Here is a 23,502-nt window from a genome sequence, read left to right on the forward strand (position 1 = left end):
CACGAGATGTTTACAATGTCCAAAATCGCACGATAATCCTCCGGAATTTCATCGGGATTAACTAGGGATTATCCAAGTTTCCAAATTCCATAAATTTTTCTACGATATTTCGTAATTTTCTAAATTCAAAGTTTCTCTCTCACAATATTACCGATAACCTTTATGATAATCTGCGCATGTGCGCCATCGTCGTCACTTATGTCCCTAATATCTTTCTCTATCATTGTAAAAATAGAGAACATAAAATCGAAAATTATTACCCCGTAATCAAAAAAAAGAAAAGTCCAACGAACGTTGCCCCACGTTGGGCGCCACTGTAACGAGATTTTTCCTCGGGGTTGAGAAAAACCCGTTAACTGCCCTTTCCCCTGGATTCCCAAGCAACATTTGTTGGGCGCCAGCCGTCCTTTTTACCGGGGGACGACAAACCGGAGTTTCAATAAACTGATTCTTAACATAAACCAAAATTCACAAAACTAAAAACACATAGCTTTGCTTACAAATCCACCTTCGCCTTCCTCTACAATTATTCTATGATCTTCACCACAACTATTTTCCGTCACCGTCCCTCCTTCAACTTGTCTCTTCAATAATCTTATCCAATACTTGACTTTACTTTATAGTTCTCTGACTGCTTCCGGGGCTGTTCCAAATGGTTCTGCCGCAAAAGATCTGCCTCGTCACACCCTCAAAACTTTCTGACCCTTTAACTTCCTCTAACGGTGACCGTGACATTCTTATTGGTCATATCTTTGTTATGATATTTTTCTTTGTTATGTTTTTGATGTAATTTTATTATCAGGATATTTTTGTCCATGAAAAAAAGTACTGGAACGGTAACAACTCAAAGCTGATAAAATTTTGGATTTTTCAGAATGATTTTAGAAGTTCAATTCTCCAATTTCAAAAATTCACTATCCAAAGGGACATTCGTGCGCGCATGATGTGGTTGAAGCTCGTATTTTTGCGTTACAGAGCATACGCTATCATTGTGAAAGAAAAATAGAAAGACGGCAACGCTGTCTATCGGAAGGGAAAATTCCTTTATGAATGGTCTCACACAGAGCAAAGGTCAAGAAAATATTTTGGATTTGAGTGAACGACAGTCGTGCTACGCGTTTCTTTCGTTAAGTCAGATCGTCTGGAAATTTTTCTGAATCGAGTAAAAATCGTGGGAGATGGATGGCGTAGAGGTAAAATCAGTGGACATACAAAATATTCATTGTTAACATTTTATCACTGAATTTTTTACATAATTCCAATCGAATTGATTTTGAATTGTAAGTGTTATAATTCAACTATTTTTTTTTCATCATACAAAACTTTCCTTTGACATTCAATATTCAAACATTCAAAATTGTCATTGACACATTTTGACAGACTTTCCTTTCATTGTATGCATTCCCATTCGTCAGTGACCAGCCAGGAAAGCAAATTCATCCGGCAAGCCAATGATGTTCACAATCCAGTCGAAATAGTCAAAGACATTCGTTAGAATGTAAAACCTGCCGTGTGTTGGTGTTGCTGAGACTATCCCGAAAATTCTATTGCTGATGATGAAAGCTGACCCGCTGTCACCCTGTTTCAAAAAGTTGATTGCTTTTTGATGTGAAACATCTATAGGCGCACTCCTAAACCGAATCGTTGGCGTGGCGATACTTGCCGTGGCGAGCAACCGCCACGCTATACTAAGGTATGCCTATCTATATTCTGTGTAGTAGAGTGGATGGTGTGGGGATGGGCCGCCACGCTATACTGAGGTATACCTATATATATTATGTTTTGTAGAGTGTACGGTGTGGCTTCTCACACAGTTCCACGTGGTTCTTTATACGGTACACATAACCTGTGTTATATTTAATTTTTTATTTCAATTTTTGAAAATAAAATATGTGTGATAGTGATAACTTAGAAGGTCAAAGTGATCAACCGTGTGCAAGGAAAGGGAAACTAGCCTATGGCATACTACCAAGTCATCAGTAAGTAGATCGTATTTTTCATGTCTCCATAACTGTAATTATTATAGCTCCATATTTAATTAATTATATTGATATTAATCATATCAGTAATTTATAAATTATGTTGGGATTAATAATTATATAAATTATATTAATATTATCTTTAATTAATTATTTTTTTATTATTCATGAAGGAATGAATATGGACAAATTTATTAATTAAATTTATATTCTCAAATCTTTAGTCATATATTGCAATAAGTAACTAAAATTTAAGTTCATGAGTATATTGAAGCCATACTCAACATTTTTTTTTTTTGTATATTTTAATATCATATTTTTTAAAATATTTCAGTTCTCAACAATCTTTACAGGCATCACAAAATATTATTATTGAAACTGGACGCCATCCTGATCAGTTGAACACAAGGCATACTATCAATGTTGTGTAAGACTTTACTAATCGATTGATCACTGATTTTATCAACTCCAGACATAAATTAACCATATACACTTTAAACTGTCAAAGTCTCAGGAAACATGCTGCTGATTTACAAGATCCTATTTGTAGAAATAGTAACTTTTTGTTGCTAACTGAAACATGGTGTCCTGCAGATGAAGCAGTTGACTTATGTAACTTTCATTGTATTGCATAATTTAAACGACAAAATGTTAGAGCCGCTGGAGTGGCCATTTACAAAAACAATAACACTTCACATGTTACTACACTCAACATGGATCTAGCAGTTCAAAATGCTACAGAAGTTCATGTTTCCCAAACATCTATTGGTGATATGTGTGCTTCACATGTTAAACTAGAAGACGGAAGTGAATTAATTATGATTGTAGTATACATTTCACCTAATAACAAAATGGATCATATAATTTCATTTTTACATGAAAGGTTATTTCCTTATAGCCAAACAGGTTCAATAATTTTTAAAACAAATAAACCTAAACTGCCATTAATTTTAGCTGGAGACTTTAATGTAAATTTTGCAAGAGCTGAATCAATGCCATTAATGACATTTCGTCAAAAAGAATTTCAATTGCAAATCAATAATAATCCAAGAGAATCTACTACCAAATATGGAACAACAATAGACGCTGTATTTGTGAGATATCTTGATGGTGTTTCATCCAATACTTTTGTAACGTACTTGAGTTATCATCGACCAATCGTCACGGTAATACCGGCAGAGGAAAAATCGAATATAACTATTACTGAAGTTACAGATGCAAATAGTTAAATTGTAGCCACTTGATATTAATATTGAATTTTTATATCCCATGTAAATAAATGTTTATTAAATAAAGTTATCATTTTCTGTAAGAAATTTGTAATACTTCATTTGTTCATAAGGCTATATTTACTTCCTGTAATAATATGATCTTTTATGCATATTACTTGTACACACACGATGTTTCACATCTGCCAGGCGTCCCATGACGGCTCATTTTTTTTTCTCATATAACAATATCCAAAGAACTTAGTATTTCTATGCTGCATTGATGCGATGCAAAATATATCATTGTAACATTTTTTGTGGCGCGGGCCACAATAAAGTAATCTCGTCAGTTAAATTGCATAGCGTCTGGAATATTCCAAAGCCGGAATTCGAGACAAATATCACTTGTCCTTGTCGCTCACGGAATGTTAGGACAATTCTCGAACCTTCGATAAACGAAGGTATATAAACTGACACGCTACCCGGCACACGATTAGTCTAATATATTCCCTCGATGTAAACACATCTAGCCAATAAATAATCCTTAAATACGACACCGAGGTATAATACATTTCAAGCACCCGAATCCCCCAGATTTTTTTAAATCGATTCTAGCGAAACGTTATTAATTTCCTCTATATTAGACTCAGAGATATTACGCGTAAACCCCACTGAGAGATGAGTCAATCTATTTAAGGATATCCAAGTAGTGACGTCAACGAGCTATCTTTGCCGTTGGTGCGTATCTTTAATCAACCGTGTAGTCACCATTATATATTGATGCTGATTATTGTATAATGAACAAGAACGATTCTCACAAGAATTTCGACGACCTATTGCAAATTATATTGATCAATTTTTCTACGTGACTCTCGTCGTTGTATCCTATGATGAAGAGGGACGTCGATTCGTGTTATTAATATTACAAACACGTGAGTCTCTCACACGCTCATCTAACAATCACCAATCCTGGAGCCATCTGTGTACCAGACGAACTCCTTCGGCGGCGATCACTCGTCATCGCTTTCCGTTAGCGTTTCCTGGTGATGAAGGTCGACCTTCAACGATCTATGAAAATACCACCGCGGTCAGCATGCGTCTTCACCCCTGGACAGTATTTTATTCAGACCAAAGTCTGCAGCAAGGCTGGCCGTATGACCATTCTTGATTCCTCTCCATGTCCCATGACGCCGCATCCTCGCAGCCGTAAAATCGGCCACCTCTTTAATGTCAAGATGTGGTCGCTGCACGAAAAGCATAGTTTTCAGCGCCACTGTGGTGGTCGTTCTCAGGGTCCCTGTTGTACCCCGCAGCACCCTTCCGTAACAGGCCTTGTTCATGGCCGGTGACTAGACTACAGTGGCGTGGGTCAGCTGTGGAGTCATTATGGCAGTGTGAATCGATATCCCTATCCTCGGCCTTAGTCCCGATATCCTGCCAAACATTCTCCTGCATGCCGAATATGATGTGATGACCTTGTTGGGCTGCATGGTGATATGCTTTTTCCAGCTGAACCTCTTGTCAAGCTATAGGCCTAGATATTTAACCTCCCAAAAGAAGCTCAGCTTCATGCCATGTATGGAGAGAGGTCTAAGGATCACCCTTAACTTGTGTGTACTATGACGAAGCAGACTTTTTTTCGCCCTTCCTCCACCACCAAATGAATATTTAGCTTCTTAGGGTAGGATTTTTGTTCACCCCCGTTGGGTAACGTCGTCCCTCAGCAAAATCCTATCCCTTCACCCCGACACTCACGACTACATCAAGAAGGACACCACATGACGAGACGTCATTGACCATTCGTCGTGCGAGCCCCCCCCCCCCCCGAGAAGAACAATGAGAAAAATGAGACGCGTGCCACGATGACCATTTCCGTTTGGAACTACCCCGAAACCTGCTGCATAATAAAGACGTGTTGTTATGATTGGAAACGTGTGTTGCGGAGAATATTTGAAGAAGATTAATTCTGTGCGGAGAAATATCACCAAGAACTAAGGAAGAGACTTGATGAGAACAATCTGGTGACGAAGGAGGATAATGGTAAAGGAGATTCGTCTTGAAGGGAAGATAACCGTTGGAGAAGAGGGTTGCGTGGCTGCGAGGAGGGGTGAAGTTGGACGTCGAAAGTCTTGTCCCCCATGGAGTTGGTGCAGATCTTGAAAGATCCTAGGGAGTCGTGAGTGCCCCCTAATATTTTTCCTGCCCCAAATTATCTATATGTTCCCTCTCTCTTAGAATAACCCTTCCCTCAACGATAAGCCCTTATGTTGTCATTGATTTTCCCCAGATTATTTTTATCTCCACTCTTGTTCTTTTTCCTCTCTGCATTTTGCATTGAATATATAATTTATTGTGCCCCCTAACTTCTCCCCGCATATGTTTGTCAATACTTGTTGAGGCGATAGCCTCATACGGCCTAAGGGTGGCAGCACCTCCTGGGCACCATCCCCTTTACCGGCCGCGTTGGCCTCCAGGTGCCCAACTGCGCGCCCGAGGCGCTGTCCTTATCACCGTTTCCGGTGACTCTACGGGAACGTTCGAATTGAATCTGGAACGTTCGATATTTCCGGAGAATTTTCTCTCGGACGTTCCGAGAGACACTCAATACTGTGCTCTCGTGGTGACCGTTAGTCCTCGACCATTCTCTATCACCAGATTTTCCTCTACCGCGTTCAATATCCAAGTGTTTGTTCGCAGCTTATGTGCAAGGCACAATTGTATAGTTGTATATTTTTATAATTGTGAATCGAAAGTGACGTGAAATAAATAATTTTCCTAGTGACTAAATAGTGCGTCTCGAGTGTCAACGTTATTGTCCCCCGTTAACCCGCATACCACTCTCCATCGGGTTTTTTTTTACGCTCTCGCCGGAACAATATTAGACGCTTCCTTTTTTTATTATATAAATTCTGTCATTTGTCCCAGGGTGCTTGGCCTTACCCCTTCGTTCGGATTTTTTAGGAGGTCTGTAATATTAATATGTAGAGAATTATTATGTGCGAGTCATGATTCAAGATAAATCTGTTATTCATTGAAAAATCCCCCCCCCTCCCGCCGCCGAGCTATTATGATTGCCCCTGTTCTCGCACTTCTCTTTTCCAGGCCCTCCCTTGCAATACAGTTATACTGGAAGGAAAAATTCTTTAACATTGGTGTCTTGACTGGGAAATATTAATGATATAATTTCTGAAGGGTAGGTCACAGTACATCGCGGCCTCTCAGTTTTGCCCGATTTTACCCTGAGCACAAGAGAGATGCACGATGTCGAAGTTAGTCTAACGCCTTTTGCGTTTCACGACGGAGCAGGCTGCTGTCCCTGCTAGTTACCAGCTTTGCTACGTCGTCCGCGTACCCAGCAGTATCCACTCCCATTCTCTCGAGCCCCTCGAAAATTTCGTTTCCGAAGAGGAGCTGTTGCACCGGAATCAGGTGTTCCAGGATATCGTTCGGCTGTGTGATGGTCTCCCCATCCAGCAGAACTATGCTGCGCAGCCCATATGTGGGACCGCTGGAGAAAACCCTGGGGCGTCCGGCCACCTGTGGCAGCATTTCCAGATCCTCGCTGAAGGTTCTGCAGGCGATTTCCTTCGATTTCTTAGTGAGGCTCTTGTACTCTCTCTGTACATACTTGTATTGAATCCAGTTTTCATCTTTTTTGGAGCGATCGGCTCAGTCCCAAAATCGCCTGGATAGGCCTCTTCGCCTCCACAGGTTGTGAGTCCACCACGATACCTTCCCCCCCCCCCCTACCAGCATGAGTTAATCGTGTCTCCGAAAACACATCGATGGGGGTCCCTGGATTTTCTCCACCAACTCCTTTAACCGGCTGATGCTACCGTACCTGATTCGGGTGCCTCCAAGCCTTCCTTGTACCTGCCTTCTAAAGGTATTCCAGGCCGTGGCCTGGGAGTGTCTCCTCTCAGACCCCTGTTCCACCGTTCCCCTGCGTCTTACATCAAACTCAATCTATCGACGGTCAGAGCGTGTGTCCTCACGGGGGACCCTTAACCCAACGCATCGTTTTGCCAACCTGCGATAGCGCACTGTGATGTGAATGACCCACTAGTATCGCACGGTGACAAATGTAAGGCTGGAGTCCCTGTTAAGATCTCTAGCTCCACGCCCGCTAGGTATTCCATCCGTTCACTCCCCGGACCAGTACCGTCAGCCGCGGCCGCAGCCCTTTTCGAGACTTTCGTATTCGTTGGTTCGCCCCCGCCATTGCCAGGTATTATCCCATTCGAGCTGTCAGTTGAAATGGGTGGGCCCACCGCGACTCTCCGCCGTGCTTGGTCGAAACGAACCCGAGTCAGTCAGTATAAAGAAGCTCTTTCCGTCTCCTTCAGCCGTTCCAGGGATTTTGGATGCACTAGGTTGGTCCCTCCCTTCTCCTCCCTGCAGTCCTAGACCCAACACTTTTCAGTGACCAGGCCCGCGTTCTGCCTTGTCGGTCATTCCAAAGCTACGGCCACACCCACCGTTTTTCTGGGACGGAGACACCTAAAATCGCCTTGATCAACTTTGGGGCAGCTTCCGTGTCTGTAACGACAAGGAATGCTCCTTCCCACGGAATGATGGTGACCACCGCAGTCTTGAGCCAATCTTTCGACTGGGAATCTATGCACGTTAGTTGCCAGCATCCCCTGGTGGTATCGATCTTCTTCTAAGCTCACGACGGGACCGTCCATCCGATGAGTTCGTTCTGTGCCTCCGTCAGGATCAATTTCAAGTAGGTGGGTGGCACTAAGGCCACTCCGCCACCTCCCTTCATCACCTCACTGAACGCGGTAGCTTGAAGGTCCTCCTTCATCCTCAACTTCTTTTTGGGGATGGCGGCCTCTGGAGGAGTGGTGCCTATAGATCTGGATGTCTTTGTACCGGTCCCGCCTTTCACCCCCTTCAAGGTCTAGACCATGGCTTCCGGAGAGTGCAATTTCCGCAATACCTCATGCATGCGTACAATGGGGTACTGGTGCCCCAGGGGTATCTTTCAAAGCACTGTACCCCAGTGCCATTCAACTTTCGGCACAATAACTTCCACCTTGTTTTACGGAGTTAGGTTGCGCCGGGGATTACGAGTGCACTGTTGGGATTTTAGCCCCTTGTTTGCTCGTATGTTAGCCGATATCCAGATTCCGACGAGGAGGCTCTAAATAACAATTTCACTCCCTCCCCTAATTGTTGAAACGAATTTTGAGAACCAAAAATTTTTTGGGATACTTGGATATTGTCAAGTTTACCTTTGGTACAGGTTTTTTATTCCAGATTTGAACCAAAGAACGTAACCGCATTCTCAAAAATGATCTGTTAAATTTTATGTTAATTGTGAAAATAACAGTCCTCTACCATGATTCCCTTGGCAGCATTTTTTACGAGGAAAATATCCAACGAAATGTCATTCACTCAAACCATTATTGGCGTGGTACCAGAATTCGCTAATTATATTCTTTAGAAATTCTGCAAGTGTGTACTTACTGCTATCACTATAGTGTTATCGCTCCGGAGGCAAAGTATACCTATTGCCACCCAATCATCGCACTCGACTACTTTAAATACAGCTTTTGTCAATTTCCGCGCTAATGGGGAGTGGGGAGATCCGCTTCCCACCAGTATACCTTGCTCACCCACGTTTGGCCGGTAACATGGTAAATTAATAATTTGTTGCGTAGGGCCTAGATCTACTGGTTGCTGTAACTGAAATAATCTCAAATTTTATGACAAATTTCACTTTGATGAAGGAATGTTTCGCAAGGTTATCGTGTCATGAAACTTTTTCTCGACAAAACAGAAACAATGGAATAACTCTAAAACTTCCTGAAAATAGGTCTACATATTTCGATTGCTTACGGTAGGATACATCGTGACAAATATTCTGCGAAAGGCAAAATTGAAATCGGTTCCATAGTTTTCGAGATATTTGCGAAAGCCGGTTCAGAATTAAATGAAAATTTACGGAAAACTGTTGGCGCAATCGAGCTGAATTTCTGAAATTTACATCTTAGCAATACGTATGATTTGACGACATTTGATTTTCTAGGACTAACTTCACCCACTTATTCCCGGAGTTTTCTGAAATAGTGGACGAAGTTGACCATGTGCACACACCCACGGCAGTCGAATCTTTTATTTCTACGTTTCCAAGCAAATTTAGCAAATCGGACGTTTGCAAAGCTTTCATATGGAACCAAAAATAGTAGAGTTTTCACAGTCAGCGGATCTATTTTGCCGAGGTATCAGTATCCGATCTGCGAGTGATTCATTTACCTCGAGAATGGCGACATCGTAACTTGACCAAAGATTGCGATAGAAAAGGCTGTGATGTTGTTCATGTCTATATATTCGCTTTACATTGTGGCGATGGGAATCTTCCTGTATACTAGTAGTCCCTAGTATAACGAACACTTCGGCAGGATGCATGTAATAAACAAAGAGCGCAGAATTATTGTGATATGTGGTACAGTGCGCAGCAGTAAGAATGTGGGAACGGGTAACAAGTGATCCACCACATTGTCCAAGATATGGGACGCCATTTTCGATGTACAGAGAATTAATGAAGGCATATGACGGAAACTCTGCATCTGCGGCATCATCGGCATTGACCATCCTTTGTAGTCGCTCACCAATCACTTCTGTAATTATAATTTATGCATAAGCTTGGTTTCAAAATGTTTTTGCTTTCGAATGAAAACCTTGTATTTGATCGATTTGTCGATTGTCAAATTCCAATTGCAAGTTGTCTCGGATATTATAAAACGCTAAAAACGATGTGTTTTATGTTATGTCTGTATATCTAGACTGGAAAACTGGCAATGTTGCAATTTTTTTTTGACAAAATTGTGAAAAACTACAGTAAAATTTGTGAATAAAAATCTGTATTTTCAACTTATGATAGCCATCGATAACCGTCACCAAAGAGGATAGACTAGAGGTTCAGTTCTGGGGGTTTGAGTGACGCCAGGCACTCCACGTTACCGACGTAGTTTCACCCCACGGGAAAGGGGGTGCTACGAGTACTACTGGAATGTCTACATATCGGCCAAGCCGGTAGCAGTCCCGCTGCCACGGGGACAAGTCGAGATTGGAGATGTAGTTTTTTGCGTCTTTGAAAAGTTTTTTTATGATTTTTCAGCCACAATATGTCTTTTTAGGCTTAGAAAAATTAATTCAAAAGATCTATTCTTTCCGGTAAGGAGAGAAATATTTTCACCTGCCCAAGCGAGATACGCGGGAGCGTATCGGCCAAGTATATATTTCGAAACCTCGAATAAATAGGCCGAGTGCCCCTAAGTATCTATACACGACACAACTACCCCTTCCACTACCTCCAAAAGTAATTTCCGTAACTGAGTCAAAACGCGGCAATTTTCAGCAAAAATGCACTTAGTTACATTACCTAAACCGCCTATGCTATATTCATTTATGTCAAGTTTTTCCGAATTAAACGCCTAAGTAAAAAGATCCGCGCATAGCTACGGAATTTTTTACATATTTTCCACGGTGCGATTATCTCAGAATGAAACGGTCAGATTTTTGTTCAACAGTTGACAGCATTTGTTTCCTACGGGCGCTGTGTGGTCGCTTCGCAATCAGCGACGCGCGCGAGAAATGAGGGGTTGGCAAAAGTGTCGTGGACCTAGAGATCGTCTAAAATGAACTCTTCAATAATTCAAATCAAATTTATCACTCCACGACTTAATTGTTACCCTCAAATTATGCAAATTATCAATAACTTTTATTTGTTTCTTCTGGTAATTCAGTACGAGACGACAGTTTACCATCTGTTTGAGCTATGGAATTACAATACATAAGAGTCAAGGCTTGAGTTTACACAATGCTGTTATGAATGTAGGACAAGCCATATTTTCTTCTTGCCAAACGTACGTCGCTCTTTCAAGAGTAACTACATTGCGAGGTGTCTATTTGATCAATTTCGATCCATCTTCGGCAAAAGCTTCCATTACGGCCATTGACGAATACCATAGACTCAGGGCAAAATACAGACCTGATATGAAACAAATACCTCTACCCGATAAATATTGGCCGAAGGTATGGGACACTTAGTGGGCTTTTGAAATTGGTTCAAATGATGAGACGAATGTAGAAAATTAACAAGTCGATATAAGTTCGTCTATCTGTGGGCTATGCAATTCTGCCGGTGGTGCCAGTTATGCTAACGCAGTAATTCAATGCATAATTCGGTCCCTCGTAATACGCCAAGTACTGTTGCTCAGCCCCGAAGATGAGCACACAGTAATAAATGAATTATTGAAAAAATACATAGAAGGCTCTGAAGTTTTGAATGCAAGTGCAGTCATACAATTCGTCGATGATGAATTTTCTCTTGATAACGAGCAGGATCCCGTAATCTTTCTGGAGCGTTTATGTGACAAAGTGCGTTATTTACAACAAAATTTAAAACATGAATTTACTCATCTTGATCGATGTAAAGTATGTAATTATATGAAAACTTCAAAAGAGAATAATATTGTTTTGACTTTATCATTTAATAACATCAAAGAACCAGTGTCCTTAGATGATTTGATCAAAAGATCACTGTCATGTTGGTACGACGTTTCACAACATTGTGATAATTGTGGACATGTCACTGATGTTTCAGGAAAAACATGCTTAAGTAGTAGCTGCGCGGTACTTGTAAAATTGAACATTTTTTCGTTCAATAAAAAGGATGTTAAACAAAAAATCAGCAGTTGGAAACTTAAAGCAATTCCAACAACTATAGTTAATAACTGTGGTGATTCATATTCCGTCCATAGTGCCGTGTTACATGGCAAAATTGGAAAAAATGACCACTATATTAGTCTGCTTAGGGATTAGAAAACCGAATGGATAAAAACAGACGATACAAACATTGCCAAAATGCGATGGCCGAGAAATTCTAAGGATGTATATCTTTTATTTTTAGAACGGAGCAAATCTAAGTAATAGTAAGACTCTCATTCGATAGTAGCTTGGGTAGTGGAGGTATAAAATCTCTTGCCCATTTTGAAAAAATGCTTGAAATCTGCCAAAACACAAAAACAAAACATGTTTTTGTAACAAAATGCGCCAAGCATATACTCGTGCTTCGCACTCGTGATTTTTTAGCCTGAAAAACTTGACTCCTTCATTTGTTTGCAACGAATCTATCGGGAAATATTCGATAATTTTGAACCACTTGTGGTATTATATATGAATATTTTGACAAAGACGAGTCCCATAATATTCTACAAAGGACATCCCAGTCAAATCAAATACTCGACTCAAATCGAAAGGGGTAAAAAGTCCTTTGTGAATCAAAAAATTATTCAGCCATATGGTCAGGATCAAGGTACTTGGCGCGGTTTTTTCGAAACTCACCACTTTCTCTTTAGAACTAGCGATAACAGAGTACTTTCCTTTATTACACGAACTGTCGTTTAGTCTGGGAATTCTAGGGGAATCAACAAAGCGAAAAATTGAACCGATAGTTCCATCTGGTTATCGTGAAAAGGTCTATGAGTTTGATAATCTTGACGAGCAGACCATCGGACTAGGGAATTTTCTACAATTCAACTATGTTCGAGACACAAACTATCGTAGTTCCTCAGTTGATGCATAGGGATGAAGGATTCTTATGACAAACATCTCAGTCAGCAGTGCTATACGGGTCAGCACTGCTCAGGTCAAGTCTCACGGGCGGTTTTTAACGAAAAAAGAAAAGATCGCATATCCAAATAGGCTAGGTCATCAGGAAAAACCGCGCCAAGTACGTTGATCCTGACCATATGGCTGAATAATTTTTAATACACAAAGGACTTTTTACCCCTTTCGATTTGAGTCGAGTATTTGATTTGACTGCGATGTCCTTTGTAGGATTCTATGGGACTCGTCTTAGTCAAAATATTCATAGAGAACTCAAAACGGTTTATGGTCTCCTATTATCACCAGCTTTCTCCAATGGTAAATTCAATCAATGAGCTTGGCGTCTTTTGTTATTGCTGTAGTTTTTTCAAATTTCCATAATTGTGGCTTCACTTTTTAAGTAATTGTTGTTTTAAGTTTTTTTTCAATTTTGTTTTTCAAATGAACAACATCGAAAGATATGCTTGGCGCATTTTTTTACAAAAACATGTTTTGTTTTTGTTTTTTGGCGGATGAGTTAAGCATGCACCAAGAGCTAGATAAAATTTATCAATTGCTATGTTGGCCCAGAGCCAGCGTAGTCAATTCGCATGGTGTGGAGTCGGGTTCGATCCCAGCCTCCATCGTTTTTTTTTCTTTTTTATCTATATTATATCAATTTTTTTCTATAAATGGTTAATCATTAATCGAAATCCTCATGATAATCATATCAAACGGTAATTCGATTGATGATTCACCATTTCTTTAAAAGAAAAATTACGTCACCTCACGTGAATGATAGATAGTGAGTGAGAGAGAAAGGGGGAACGGTATTTCTCTTTCGCTCATTGGCAATTTCAAAACAGTCCTTTAAGGGGTGGGCAGGGGGTGAATAAAAACCTATTACTACTAACATTAGGATGATTTATTGGAATACAAGAATAATCTGATGAGATCAAAAATTTAAACAATAATCCTCGATTATTAAATAAACAAAATAATTGATGTAATTGCCTGATCAGACATTTAATGTGTAAATTGAATTGTCCCCAAAAAAATTTTTTTGACAAAATGCTGTCAACCTATTTCTTTACAAGATATTTGTCAAAAAGCATTTTTAACTAGAAAAATTCCGAAGGGTTCGTTTTGTCGTGTTCCTCCATGATGTTGGCCCACGATGACGATTCTTCCCGCTGCATTTTAATTTGGTGGTTTTCCTTTAATTTATTTAAATTTATTAAATTTATGTTTAAACTGTTGAGTTTCCCTCTTTAATACGTTGGGAATGCGTTGACACGGGGATATGGATGGTGTGACCGACTTACTGATCAGTGTTGGTAAGTATTTGCCGACCGTTGATGATGTGCCGCCGATGTGTTACCGACCGCCGCGTCGATCGATAACGCGCTCGATGAATTTAAGTTGAGTGCCCCGATTTGATCCTGACCTTGTGGCTTTGTTCCCACGTTGATCTCCCGCGACGTAAACAAAGCCCGTGTTGTGTTCACGCGTTAATCCCTTGCGGAATTTGGCCGTTAAATTTCCAAATTTACTCAGGCGATGGAATTTGGCCATTTGTTCCTTGGTGAGTGTGCGTTGTTTCCGTGATGTGGGCCCCTTGTAAATCAAGCGTGCGCTCGGCGTCCTTTTCCCACGTTGAATGTTCCACTTATCACTTCACTACACTTCACTCCCAAATCCGGCTCGAAGGACCAATGTTTAATTAATGATCTTCCGTTTGATGGTTGGGCCGGATGGGATGGTGGGTGCGGAAGTTCGGGGAGATAAATTATGGTGCACAGGAGGTTTCGGTAATTGGCCGGATTTATTTTAAAACAAATACATTGTAGTGCACTGCGAATGTCAAAACACTTTGATGTTGAATTATTTAGCGGACTGTAATGGACCCGAGCGGTTGGGTTCGGGTTTCGGGGTTCACACTCGCGGATAGAGGATAGGAGCAGATATCTTCAATTGATTCACTATCTTTATTGGTTATTCCACAAGTTTATTAACAATTAAAGACTCGCTCTGAGACACAGAGTATCAGGCGAGTATAATTACAGAAGAAGTAACTCCTTATGAATGGTATTTGGATAACTGGCCCAGAGAATACGAGTCCCCGAGTATTTATTGTCTCGTGGATTCGTATTACATCGCACGGTGACGCGCTAGAGGCCAGTTCGAGGCGTAAAGCGCTGACGCTGCGCCCCAGTTATCTACATAAGTTGAATATGTAAGAGTGTGAGGGTTTTGTCAGGATTTAATTATCACTCTAGTGTTTTAAGATGTCTTTTATCTGATCTATTTTGGTCAGTACAATTTGATGGCTCACGCCGGACTGTTCCACAGTTAGTATCAACCGATACTCGTCAATTCGAACCTGTAGAGGGGGGGGAGGCGATTTTAGGATACTCTCTCGAGAGAGTATACACTTATTATTAGGGATATCGATTTTTCCCCACTACAGTTCGGCTATCCTGACAATAGTTCGCCCCGAACTACACATATATATATATACATTTCAAGTTCACATCCTATACATTCTCATACAGTGTCTGGATAAAATTTCGTGAAACACATCTACAAATTTCCACAATAACAAGTTTCGTCAAAATTTTCAAACTTTCATATCAACAAATCCAATAGGTATTATCTCAACTCGGAGACCACAAGTCGCTATCAAAATAAATAATCTTAAGTCATTCTCACTAAATTATTCTAGTTTACAGTTGTAATTAATTATAATTTACATACATCGATTGTTAGTTTTCTTTGGGTTCGTTGTCGAATTTTACCACACTGATCTACCCCAAACAATAACCTAGGTAATTTTTTCAAAATACTCATCGTCCGATGTCGATGCTGCTAGGACTTCTCGCTGCGTGTCTACGTTGTTAACGTGCGATTTTTTTCCTGGACAATCTTTCATCATGTGGCCTAGCTCGCCGCACTTGTAACAGGGCTTCCCTCTCGTCGACAGAACTGGGCAGTGGAATTTCGTATGACCCTGTTTTTTGCAATAATTGCACATCCGAATATCTTCCACCATCGATGGGCCACTGGATCCATCCGTAAGTTCTCTGCGTGTCGACTGCTCGCCTTTATTTCCAGCTGAGGCAGCTAGCCTAGATGTTTCTCTTTTCTGGAGAAAGGTGCGCCCTTTCTGGTCTTCTTCCCTGTGCTCACGCCTCATCGATACCTTCTTGAAGGCCTTGAGCATCTCAGTTTTCGAAGAGAAATTCTGAATCCTGGCCTGACTACGGAGTGCTGGATCCGGTATTCCATCAATCAGGTAGTCAACCAGCTCGTCCTCTGCAACGGCGATGCGGTTAGCAAGCGCCAGCTTGTCCAAATAATATTCGCCAAAAGTTTCAAAAGCCTTCCACTGTCGGGCCTCAAATTTTCGCCTCAGATCAAGTTTCGTTGGTCGGTCGTCGAATACCGACTTCATCTCGTCCAATAACTCCTGCAGATTCATGCCCAAGTGTTCCGGCTTCGAGTGAAACCACTCAAGAGCCCCACCCTTCAGCCGCTGACCGACAATTAGACGCATTGAGAACTCTTCTAGGTTATAATTGGCCTTGAGGAACTCTAACTGCTGCTCCCACTTCCAAAAAGCATCCTGAGCCCCGGTGAATTCAGGTAACATTTCCGAAATTACCTTAATATTCCGAGATGACGATGCTCCGGCTGGTGCACCTTCGTCTCTGTCTCGTGGGGGTTCCCTATGCACGTTGACTCGCAGCAGTTCTAACTCGCGTCGCGCGATTTCCAGTTCTCTCCTCATTAGGTCACGTTCCCTGCGTGCAAGGTCAAGCTCTTGCTGCATAAATTCCTGCCTGCGTTGTTGTTCCTCATTTTCTTCTAAGGCGTCAATCTGCTCCTGATCATCGTCGACCCGTCTCCATTCTCCTTTCGGATCATGCGTCATCAAACGAGTAATCAATTCGTTTTTATTCCCGCTCTGTGGTAAGCCAGCCTTTTGCAATTTACATTTAAGTTCGTTGATCGTAAACACGTGAGCCTCTTGATACACCATTGTGACTATTGTTGACACGAAAGTCTCGACCAAAATTTTAATCCGACGAAGGCCAGTGTTTACCAGTTGACGTTCAAATTTTATTTCCCGTGATACCACCTAATTCAGAGCCCAATTCTAAATAGGATGACCTACTTTCCGCTCTCGTTATTTATCACAGGTGCCTCACAACACGACAATTGGCACACGTAAACAGCGCTACCGTAGAATATTCTGGATTCTATGGATCACGTGGAACCTGGAATGCCGTGAGGTATCACACCAATTCGTCAACTATTTCCTTTAGAAGACAATTTCTTCAAGGTCAAATCTACGTATAACGTGGAAATTATCCACCCAATATTCAAATTCTTTGTACTGACCACTCAAAATCCACAAATCCCGACGATGGTCTCCCACTCCAAATAACTGTAGCCAAAGTTCCCAGTGGAGGATGCGTCGTCTCAAAAAAACTCGTGATCGGTACCCAAATCCAGTTAAAACGTGGAAATTATCCACTCAATATTCAAATTCTTCGTACTGACCACTCAAAATTCACAAATCCCGACGATGGTCTTCCACTTCAAATAATCGTAGCCAAAGTTCCCAGTGGAGGATGCGTCGTCTCAAAAACTCGTGATCGGTACCCAAATCCAGTTAAAACGTGGAAATTATCCACTCAATACTCAAATTCTTCGTACTGACCACTCAAAATTCACAAATCCCGACGATGGTCTTCCACTTCAAATAATCGTAGCCAAAGTTCCCAGTGGAGGACGCGTCGTCTCAAAAAAACTCGTGATCAGTACCCAAATCCCTCAGTACATTGGTACAGGGCTCAAAATTGTCTCCACGATTCACTAACAACCATTCGAACGAAACACTAACAAAATGAGGATCGTTAACTGATTTTGTAGTGTTCGGTTACGAATCAAAATTATAGAACGATCGTGATCGTACAGACGCTTCGACTCTACGTTTGTCGAAAAACCAAAACCAAATTCCAAAAGTTCAATTTACTGTGAGTCCGGCCAAATTTCTTGAGACTTATAGATCCAGTATCCCACTTCTGATTTTGTAAGAGTGTGAGGGTTTTGTCAGGATTTAATTATCACTCTAGTGTCTTTAAGATGTCTTTTATCTGATCTATTTTGGTCAGTACAATTTGATGGCTCACGCCGGACTGTTCCACAGTTAGTATCAACCGATACTCGTCAATTCGAACCTGTAGAGGGGGGGGAGGCGATTTTAGGATACTCTCTCGGGAGAGTATACACTTATTATTAGGGATATCGATTTTTCCCCACTACAAATATACGTGGATTGATCCACATATATTCATTACCTTTTATTTTCCTTTCTTCATATGTTTTGCATTCCGAATAATACGTGCCACTTTCGTGTCCTCGTATTCTCCGGATTATGAAACTGAAATGTTATGGCATTTTGGGGCATAACATCCCTCCCCGCCGGGGAAGAAAATTATTACGGATGATAATTTTCTTCTCTAACACACGCAGGCTAGGGTTTCCGGCACCAGCAGTACAGAGATACTCCTAGTACAAGGGCAAGAACCACCATGACCACTGAAAATATTGATGATGGGTGGAGTAGAAATTCCTGATAGTCGAATTTCTTTTGAAGCTTCCCTAGATCTTCCTTTCCGGTCTCTAGCTGCACATGAAGGTCCTCCAATTCCTTCAGGTTCCCTATGACGTTTGTGAGTCGAATGTCGCTCACGTTATGGTCCTGCTGCTGTAGTTGCGTAATGGTGTCATTACTTAGTGTCAAGTTCAGCCTAGGCTGAATATGATTCTCCCAGGTTGTTTCCTTTGACTTTCGGCCACGGATAGTGAAATCAGGAGCGATAACCTCACAGAAATCTTCTATCCGCATTATTCCAGAACCTTGAAGGGTGTCTCGAATTTCCCCCTCTCCGCAAGCTATGGCAATTGCTTCAGGTTCCGGTGCCACGTAGAACCATGCGTTAGTCTTCCGCATTTTGATAAGCGTGAGACCTTGTAGCCGCAGATGTCTCGGGCTACACGTTTCCGGTATCTTATCTGGGCTCAGGTACATTCGCACCTCACAAGGGCTAGTGACTCTCATTTTTTGAATCGGCAAAGAGTCGGTGCATAAGTATTGTCCCCGAACTCTCTTGCAGCAATTCAATTGCCCCTCGGTCATTGGCACGTACTGATGTGTTGCGCCATGTACGACCAGAAGCGCATTTGATGCCTCCAAGTACGAGTGATACCCGTTCGTTGTCCGCACAGGAATGCTATGCATCAGCATAACGTCAAATGCTTGGAAATCCACCAGGGGTATTCCTATTACCGTGATGATTTTCATGCCAACTGCGGATACACTAACAGTTGATACCTCCTGCAGTTCATGTACCCCTGCTACCTCCAACTCAAAGGGGAAACTTAAACCCTTCGGTAATTTGGCTTTCCTGAGAAGGTCGACCAATCCCTCTTCCGTGAACACTCCTGTGTCAAATATTAGCCCCTTGGAGTCGGTCAGCGGTTTTTTTAATCTCGCAGCATCCCGCATCACCCCAGTGTAGATGACCTCGACCACCAAAAAATGCTCATCTACGAGTTGCCGGTGTGCCATCTGCGTATCCTCATCCCTTATCTGTTTGATAGACCTCAACAAGATGTTTTCGTTCTTCTGGATCATCTGTTCCGTTTGGGCGAGATGAAGAAGCGTAGAGTTAACAATCTGCAACTGCTTCCCAGAACTATCCAGTGTCCCTTGAACTCCAGCCTCCAGACGTGAAATCCTCTCGCGTATTTCCCGTTCATCTTCAGCATCCATAGTCCCGAAAAGTGACTTGGCTACCGTGCCCAGACCATTTATAAGACCTCGACGGCCCTTCCTCCTCCCATTTAACCCAAACAACGCCGTGATGACGCTTCTCGTTTCCTCGAAATCGACAATCCATTGATCCACGAGGTGATGGAAGTTGGAACCCCATGGTCCAGCCCTGAAGCACAGTTGCTTCGTATAATTCAGATGTTCCTGCAGTTGATCAGCTCTCGCCAGCCATGATGCACCATCCGTGCTTGCAGCAACCGTCCAAACGTAGTTGCTCAAATGCAATCTCCCAATTGGCTCAAAATAAATTCCCGGGGTGTGGACGAATCTCTCAATCACGTGTCCCTCCCCCCGAACTTCCGCGATGCTCGCCAGCATTAGCCACATGACAATAACAATTAGCGCGTCGCTTGATTTGTCCATCAGGAAGTGCGTTGAACTTTTCAATTTTACCTGACGTGGACGATGTCGCCAACCCGATGGCCGCCATGCTTGATGACGAAGCACCCTTGAATATAAAAGTGACTGCCGCCCCGTTTGGGCCACAGTCTTCCAAAAAGTTAACAGTGAAGAAGTTAACATTCCAAGAACCAACAACATGAACGCCGGAAAGTGTTTTAAGTGCGGTCGATTTGGACACACTGTCTCCGACTGCTTCCAGCATCTCTCCATCCATGTGGACCGGATAAGATCTTCACCATCCTGTACTCGGGGTCGGCTGTGCTCGAATCGTTCCTCGAGGAACCATCCATACCTGCGGCACTCCATGGACGACTTCGTATTCGAATATCTGGTGAGTACGAATACCTCCTTCACTTTCTTACTACCCTGTTTCTTACTGCCATTCGAAGTCTCTATTTTCGCTAATTCCTTGCTTTTTTTGGAATATTTCAGCGCCATCGATACCCCTATCATCCCGGGTACTTGAACTTGGAATTCAAGGTGAAGATGAGGGACTGGAGGGTTCGTAGTAGGAAAGATCTCAATGCCCTTTGGGATCTCCCCGTACGCTCCGACATCGAGGCTGGCGTAGAGGACGTTTTCAACCTCCGAAGACTCTTCGGCGAAACTCCAGCTCCACAACCGTGCCACGTGCCCCAGTTCCTGGACGATAGCGAAAGGACGTGCGACACCTGTGCCTCCTATCTGTGGGATTATCCAGGCTATTATTATATTAATGATACTGTGATAGAGCGTCCCTCCAACGTATCTGTAACCGCTTTTAACAATAAATGGTTTAATTAAACAAACTATATGTATCTGCAGTTCTAGTCCTTTCCTGAAAATTTCCTTATCACCCGGGCAAGAAAATTCCAGAAATTCACAGGGTAGATTAATCCGAGGCAGGGGTCCATATAGTCATGCTTCTATAAAGGGTCGAAGCCGATTTACGTGGACTCTCTGCGTTTTTTGTTTGGTTCCCGACCTGATGGTGTAGTTAACCTCACCATTCCTCTCGATAATCTCGTATGGGCCTATCCAGGGCTGAGTTAACTTCTTTGACCTTCCACGTCGTAGGACATCATTTCTCAGTAGTACCTTATCTCCGATTTTTAAATCTATAGGTACGGCGTCCTTGTCGTATTGGACCTTGCTCCTGACTTTCCCTTCATCGAGGGCCTCCCTTGCCTCCTGGTGCGCCGCGCGCAATCGTTCACGAAGCTCCTGGGCAAAATCATCATAGCAATACGTCAAACGGGGTGGCTGTTTGACGGCCGTCGGTAACTCGGCGCGTCTCCCAAAAATCAGCTCAAATGGCGTCATTTTCGTAGCCGTGTGGGGAGTGGTGTTATACGCAAACATTGCGTATGGCAGCCACGTATCCCAATCCGTTTGATCCTCCAGGATGAAGCTCCTCAGGTATTCTGCCAGAGTGCGGTGCGACCTCTCGACAATACCATTAGTCTGCGGATGGTACGCCGTGGTTTGGATCTTCTTAATTTTTAGAAGCTTACAAACATTCCTAAATATCTCCCCTACAAAATTCGGTCCTTGATCCGTGAGCAATCTCTGTGGTGTTCCATATTCACAGATGATTTTTTCAGCGAACGCACGCCCGATCGTATTGGCCTCTTGGTCCGGGATGGGTATGGCCTTGCTGAATTTAGTTAGCCCATCCTGAAACGTCAAGATATACTTATTCCCAGCATCCGTAATAGGTAATGGACCAACTATGTCCATTGCACATTGTTCGAATGCTGTTTCAGGGCTCTCCCCGATAATCATGGGGACCTTTGTGGCTTTTCCCAACTTGCTGAGTTGGCATTCCTCACAATTCCCCACATGGTTTTAAACATCCGACTTAATCCCCCTCCAGTAATATTTTTGCTTTAATTTGGCGTACATACGTTTTACACCCGGATGACCAGCAATCGGCGTATTATGATACTCTCGTAGTATTTCCGGAATGTCGTCGTCAGCAGGTGTAATGACCCCGCCGTCAGCGTTCGAGTCCATCGCACCTGTGTTCGCTCTTATCTGCGCTCGGGTTACCACGTTTATCCGACTTAACGCGTCAGCGTTGGTATTTAATTTACCAGGCTTGTGTACCACCTCGTATTCATACTCCTCTAATTTAATCCGCCAATGTACGAGTCTTGACCCCGGGTCCTTTACGTTAAATATCCACTTCAAGGGCCTATGGTCGGTCACTATGGTGAACTTACGCCCATATAGATAAGGACGGAAGTGACGAGCTCCCCATACAATAGCCAAGAGTTCCTTCTCTATGGTACTGTAGTTCTGCTCTGCTTTATTCAAGGTCCTGCTCGCATAGGCGATTGGTAAATCCTTGCCAATTTCCCCTTGCGATAACACAGCACCTATGGCCTTGTTTGACGCATCGGTGGTGAGCAGAAACGGATTCCCGAAATCGGGATACTGCAACACCGGAGCTGTTGTCAGAGCCCTTTTTAGGGTGTCAAAGGCGCTCTGCTCTCTCTCCCCCCAAGTCCAAGTTATGTCCCTTTTCAACAATTCAGACAAGGGCTTAGCAATTTTTGAGAAGTCTCTGATGAACTTCCGATAATACCCCGCTAATCCTAGGAAGGACATAATTTCCTTCTCGTGCTGTGGTACCGGAAATTTCACTACTGCCTCTATTTTACTAGGATCCGCTTTGATTCCATTCTTGGTAATGATGTGTCCTAGATACACAACCTCCTTCCTCAAGAAATTGCACTTATCAGGTTGAAGTCTCAGGTTCGCTTCCTTCCAGCACTGCAGTACCTCCCTCAACCTTTTATTATGCTCCTGTAGATCCGGTCCAAAAATCACGATGTCATCCAGATAGACGAAACACCGAATTCCCTGTACTCCAGCCAGGACAGAATTCATGAGCCTTTGGAAAGTTGCAGGCCCGCCCTTAACCCCGAAAGGCAATCTACAGAACTCGTAGTGCCCATACGGTGTGGAAAAGGCAGTTTTACACCTATCCTCTTCCCTTACAGGAATCTGATGAAATCCCGAGGCCAAATCCAGAGTTGAGAAATATTTGGCATTTCCCAATCGATCCAGTATATCGGATATATTGGGCAATGGAAATGAATCACCAACCGTGACCTCATTCAAGCGTCGGAAATCTACCACAACGCGGAATTTGACCTTCCCTGACGCATCCATTTTTTTAGGAACCACAAGCAAAGGCCATTCCACTGGCTTTTGCTTGGACGCACGATTCCATTCTGCAACATCTCCTTGACCTGGTGATCCACCTCCTCCATCTGTGATTCTGGTAACCGATGAGGCCTGACATTAATAGGCGCTGTCCCCGGTTTCAATGGAATCTCATGCTTCAGATGATCTGTAGCTCCAGGAGGATCTCCTGGTAGCTGTACGATGGAGTTGTATTCCTCCAAGATTTCCAGAAGGG

The 23,502-nt window shown here is 42.6% G+C and overlaps 2 protein-coding genes across 3 annotated transcripts in view; both read right to left on the minus strand.

Moving 5' to 3' along the window:
- Positions 1 to 1,209: 1,209 nt before the first annotated feature.
- The window catches only part of LOC135171413 (chymotrypsin-C-like), a 33,787-nt gene continuing 11,494 nt past the window's right edge, over positions 1,210 to 23,502 (minus strand). The window contains exons 2-4 of one of the 2 annotated variants that reach the window (XM_064137944.1): positions 9,452 to 9,816; positions 8,663 to 8,881; positions 1,210 to 1,579 (exon numbers count right to left, since the gene is read on the minus strand). In XM_064137944.1, the coding sequence (XP_063994014.1) occupies positions 1,412 to 1,579; positions 8,663 to 8,881; positions 9,452 to 9,816 (752 nt within the window). In that variant the 3' untranslated portion in view covers positions 1,210 to 1,411. The other variant, XM_064137945.1, reaches the window with a different exon arrangement.
- On the minus strand, positions 13,716 to 16,841 carry LOC135171192 (uncharacterized). Its single transcript, XM_064137575.1, has 2 exons — positions 14,113 to 16,841; positions 13,716 to 14,004 (listed from the first exon to the last, which is right to left on the minus strand). Exon 1 carries the CDS (start codon positions 16,827 to 16,829, stop codon positions 15,612 to 15,614), a length of 1,218 nt encoding a protein of 405 aa, XP_063993645.1. The 5' UTR covers positions 16,830 to 16,841; the 3' UTR covers positions 13,716 to 14,004; positions 14,113 to 15,611.

This window comes from Diachasmimorpha longicaudata, chromosome 19 (assembly GCF_034640455.1).
Source record: "Diachasmimorpha longicaudata isolate KC_UGA_2023 chromosome 19, iyDiaLong2, whole genome shotgun sequence".
Classification (NCBI taxonomy): Eukaryota; Metazoa; Arthropoda; class Insecta; order Hymenoptera; family Braconidae; genus Diachasmimorpha; species Diachasmimorpha longicaudata.

Coding starts and splice junctions, on each gene's coding strand:
- LOC135171192 (XM_064137575.1), bottom strand. CDS start 16,829: ATGGTGTATCAAGAGGCTCACGTGTTTACGATCAACGAACTTAAATGT.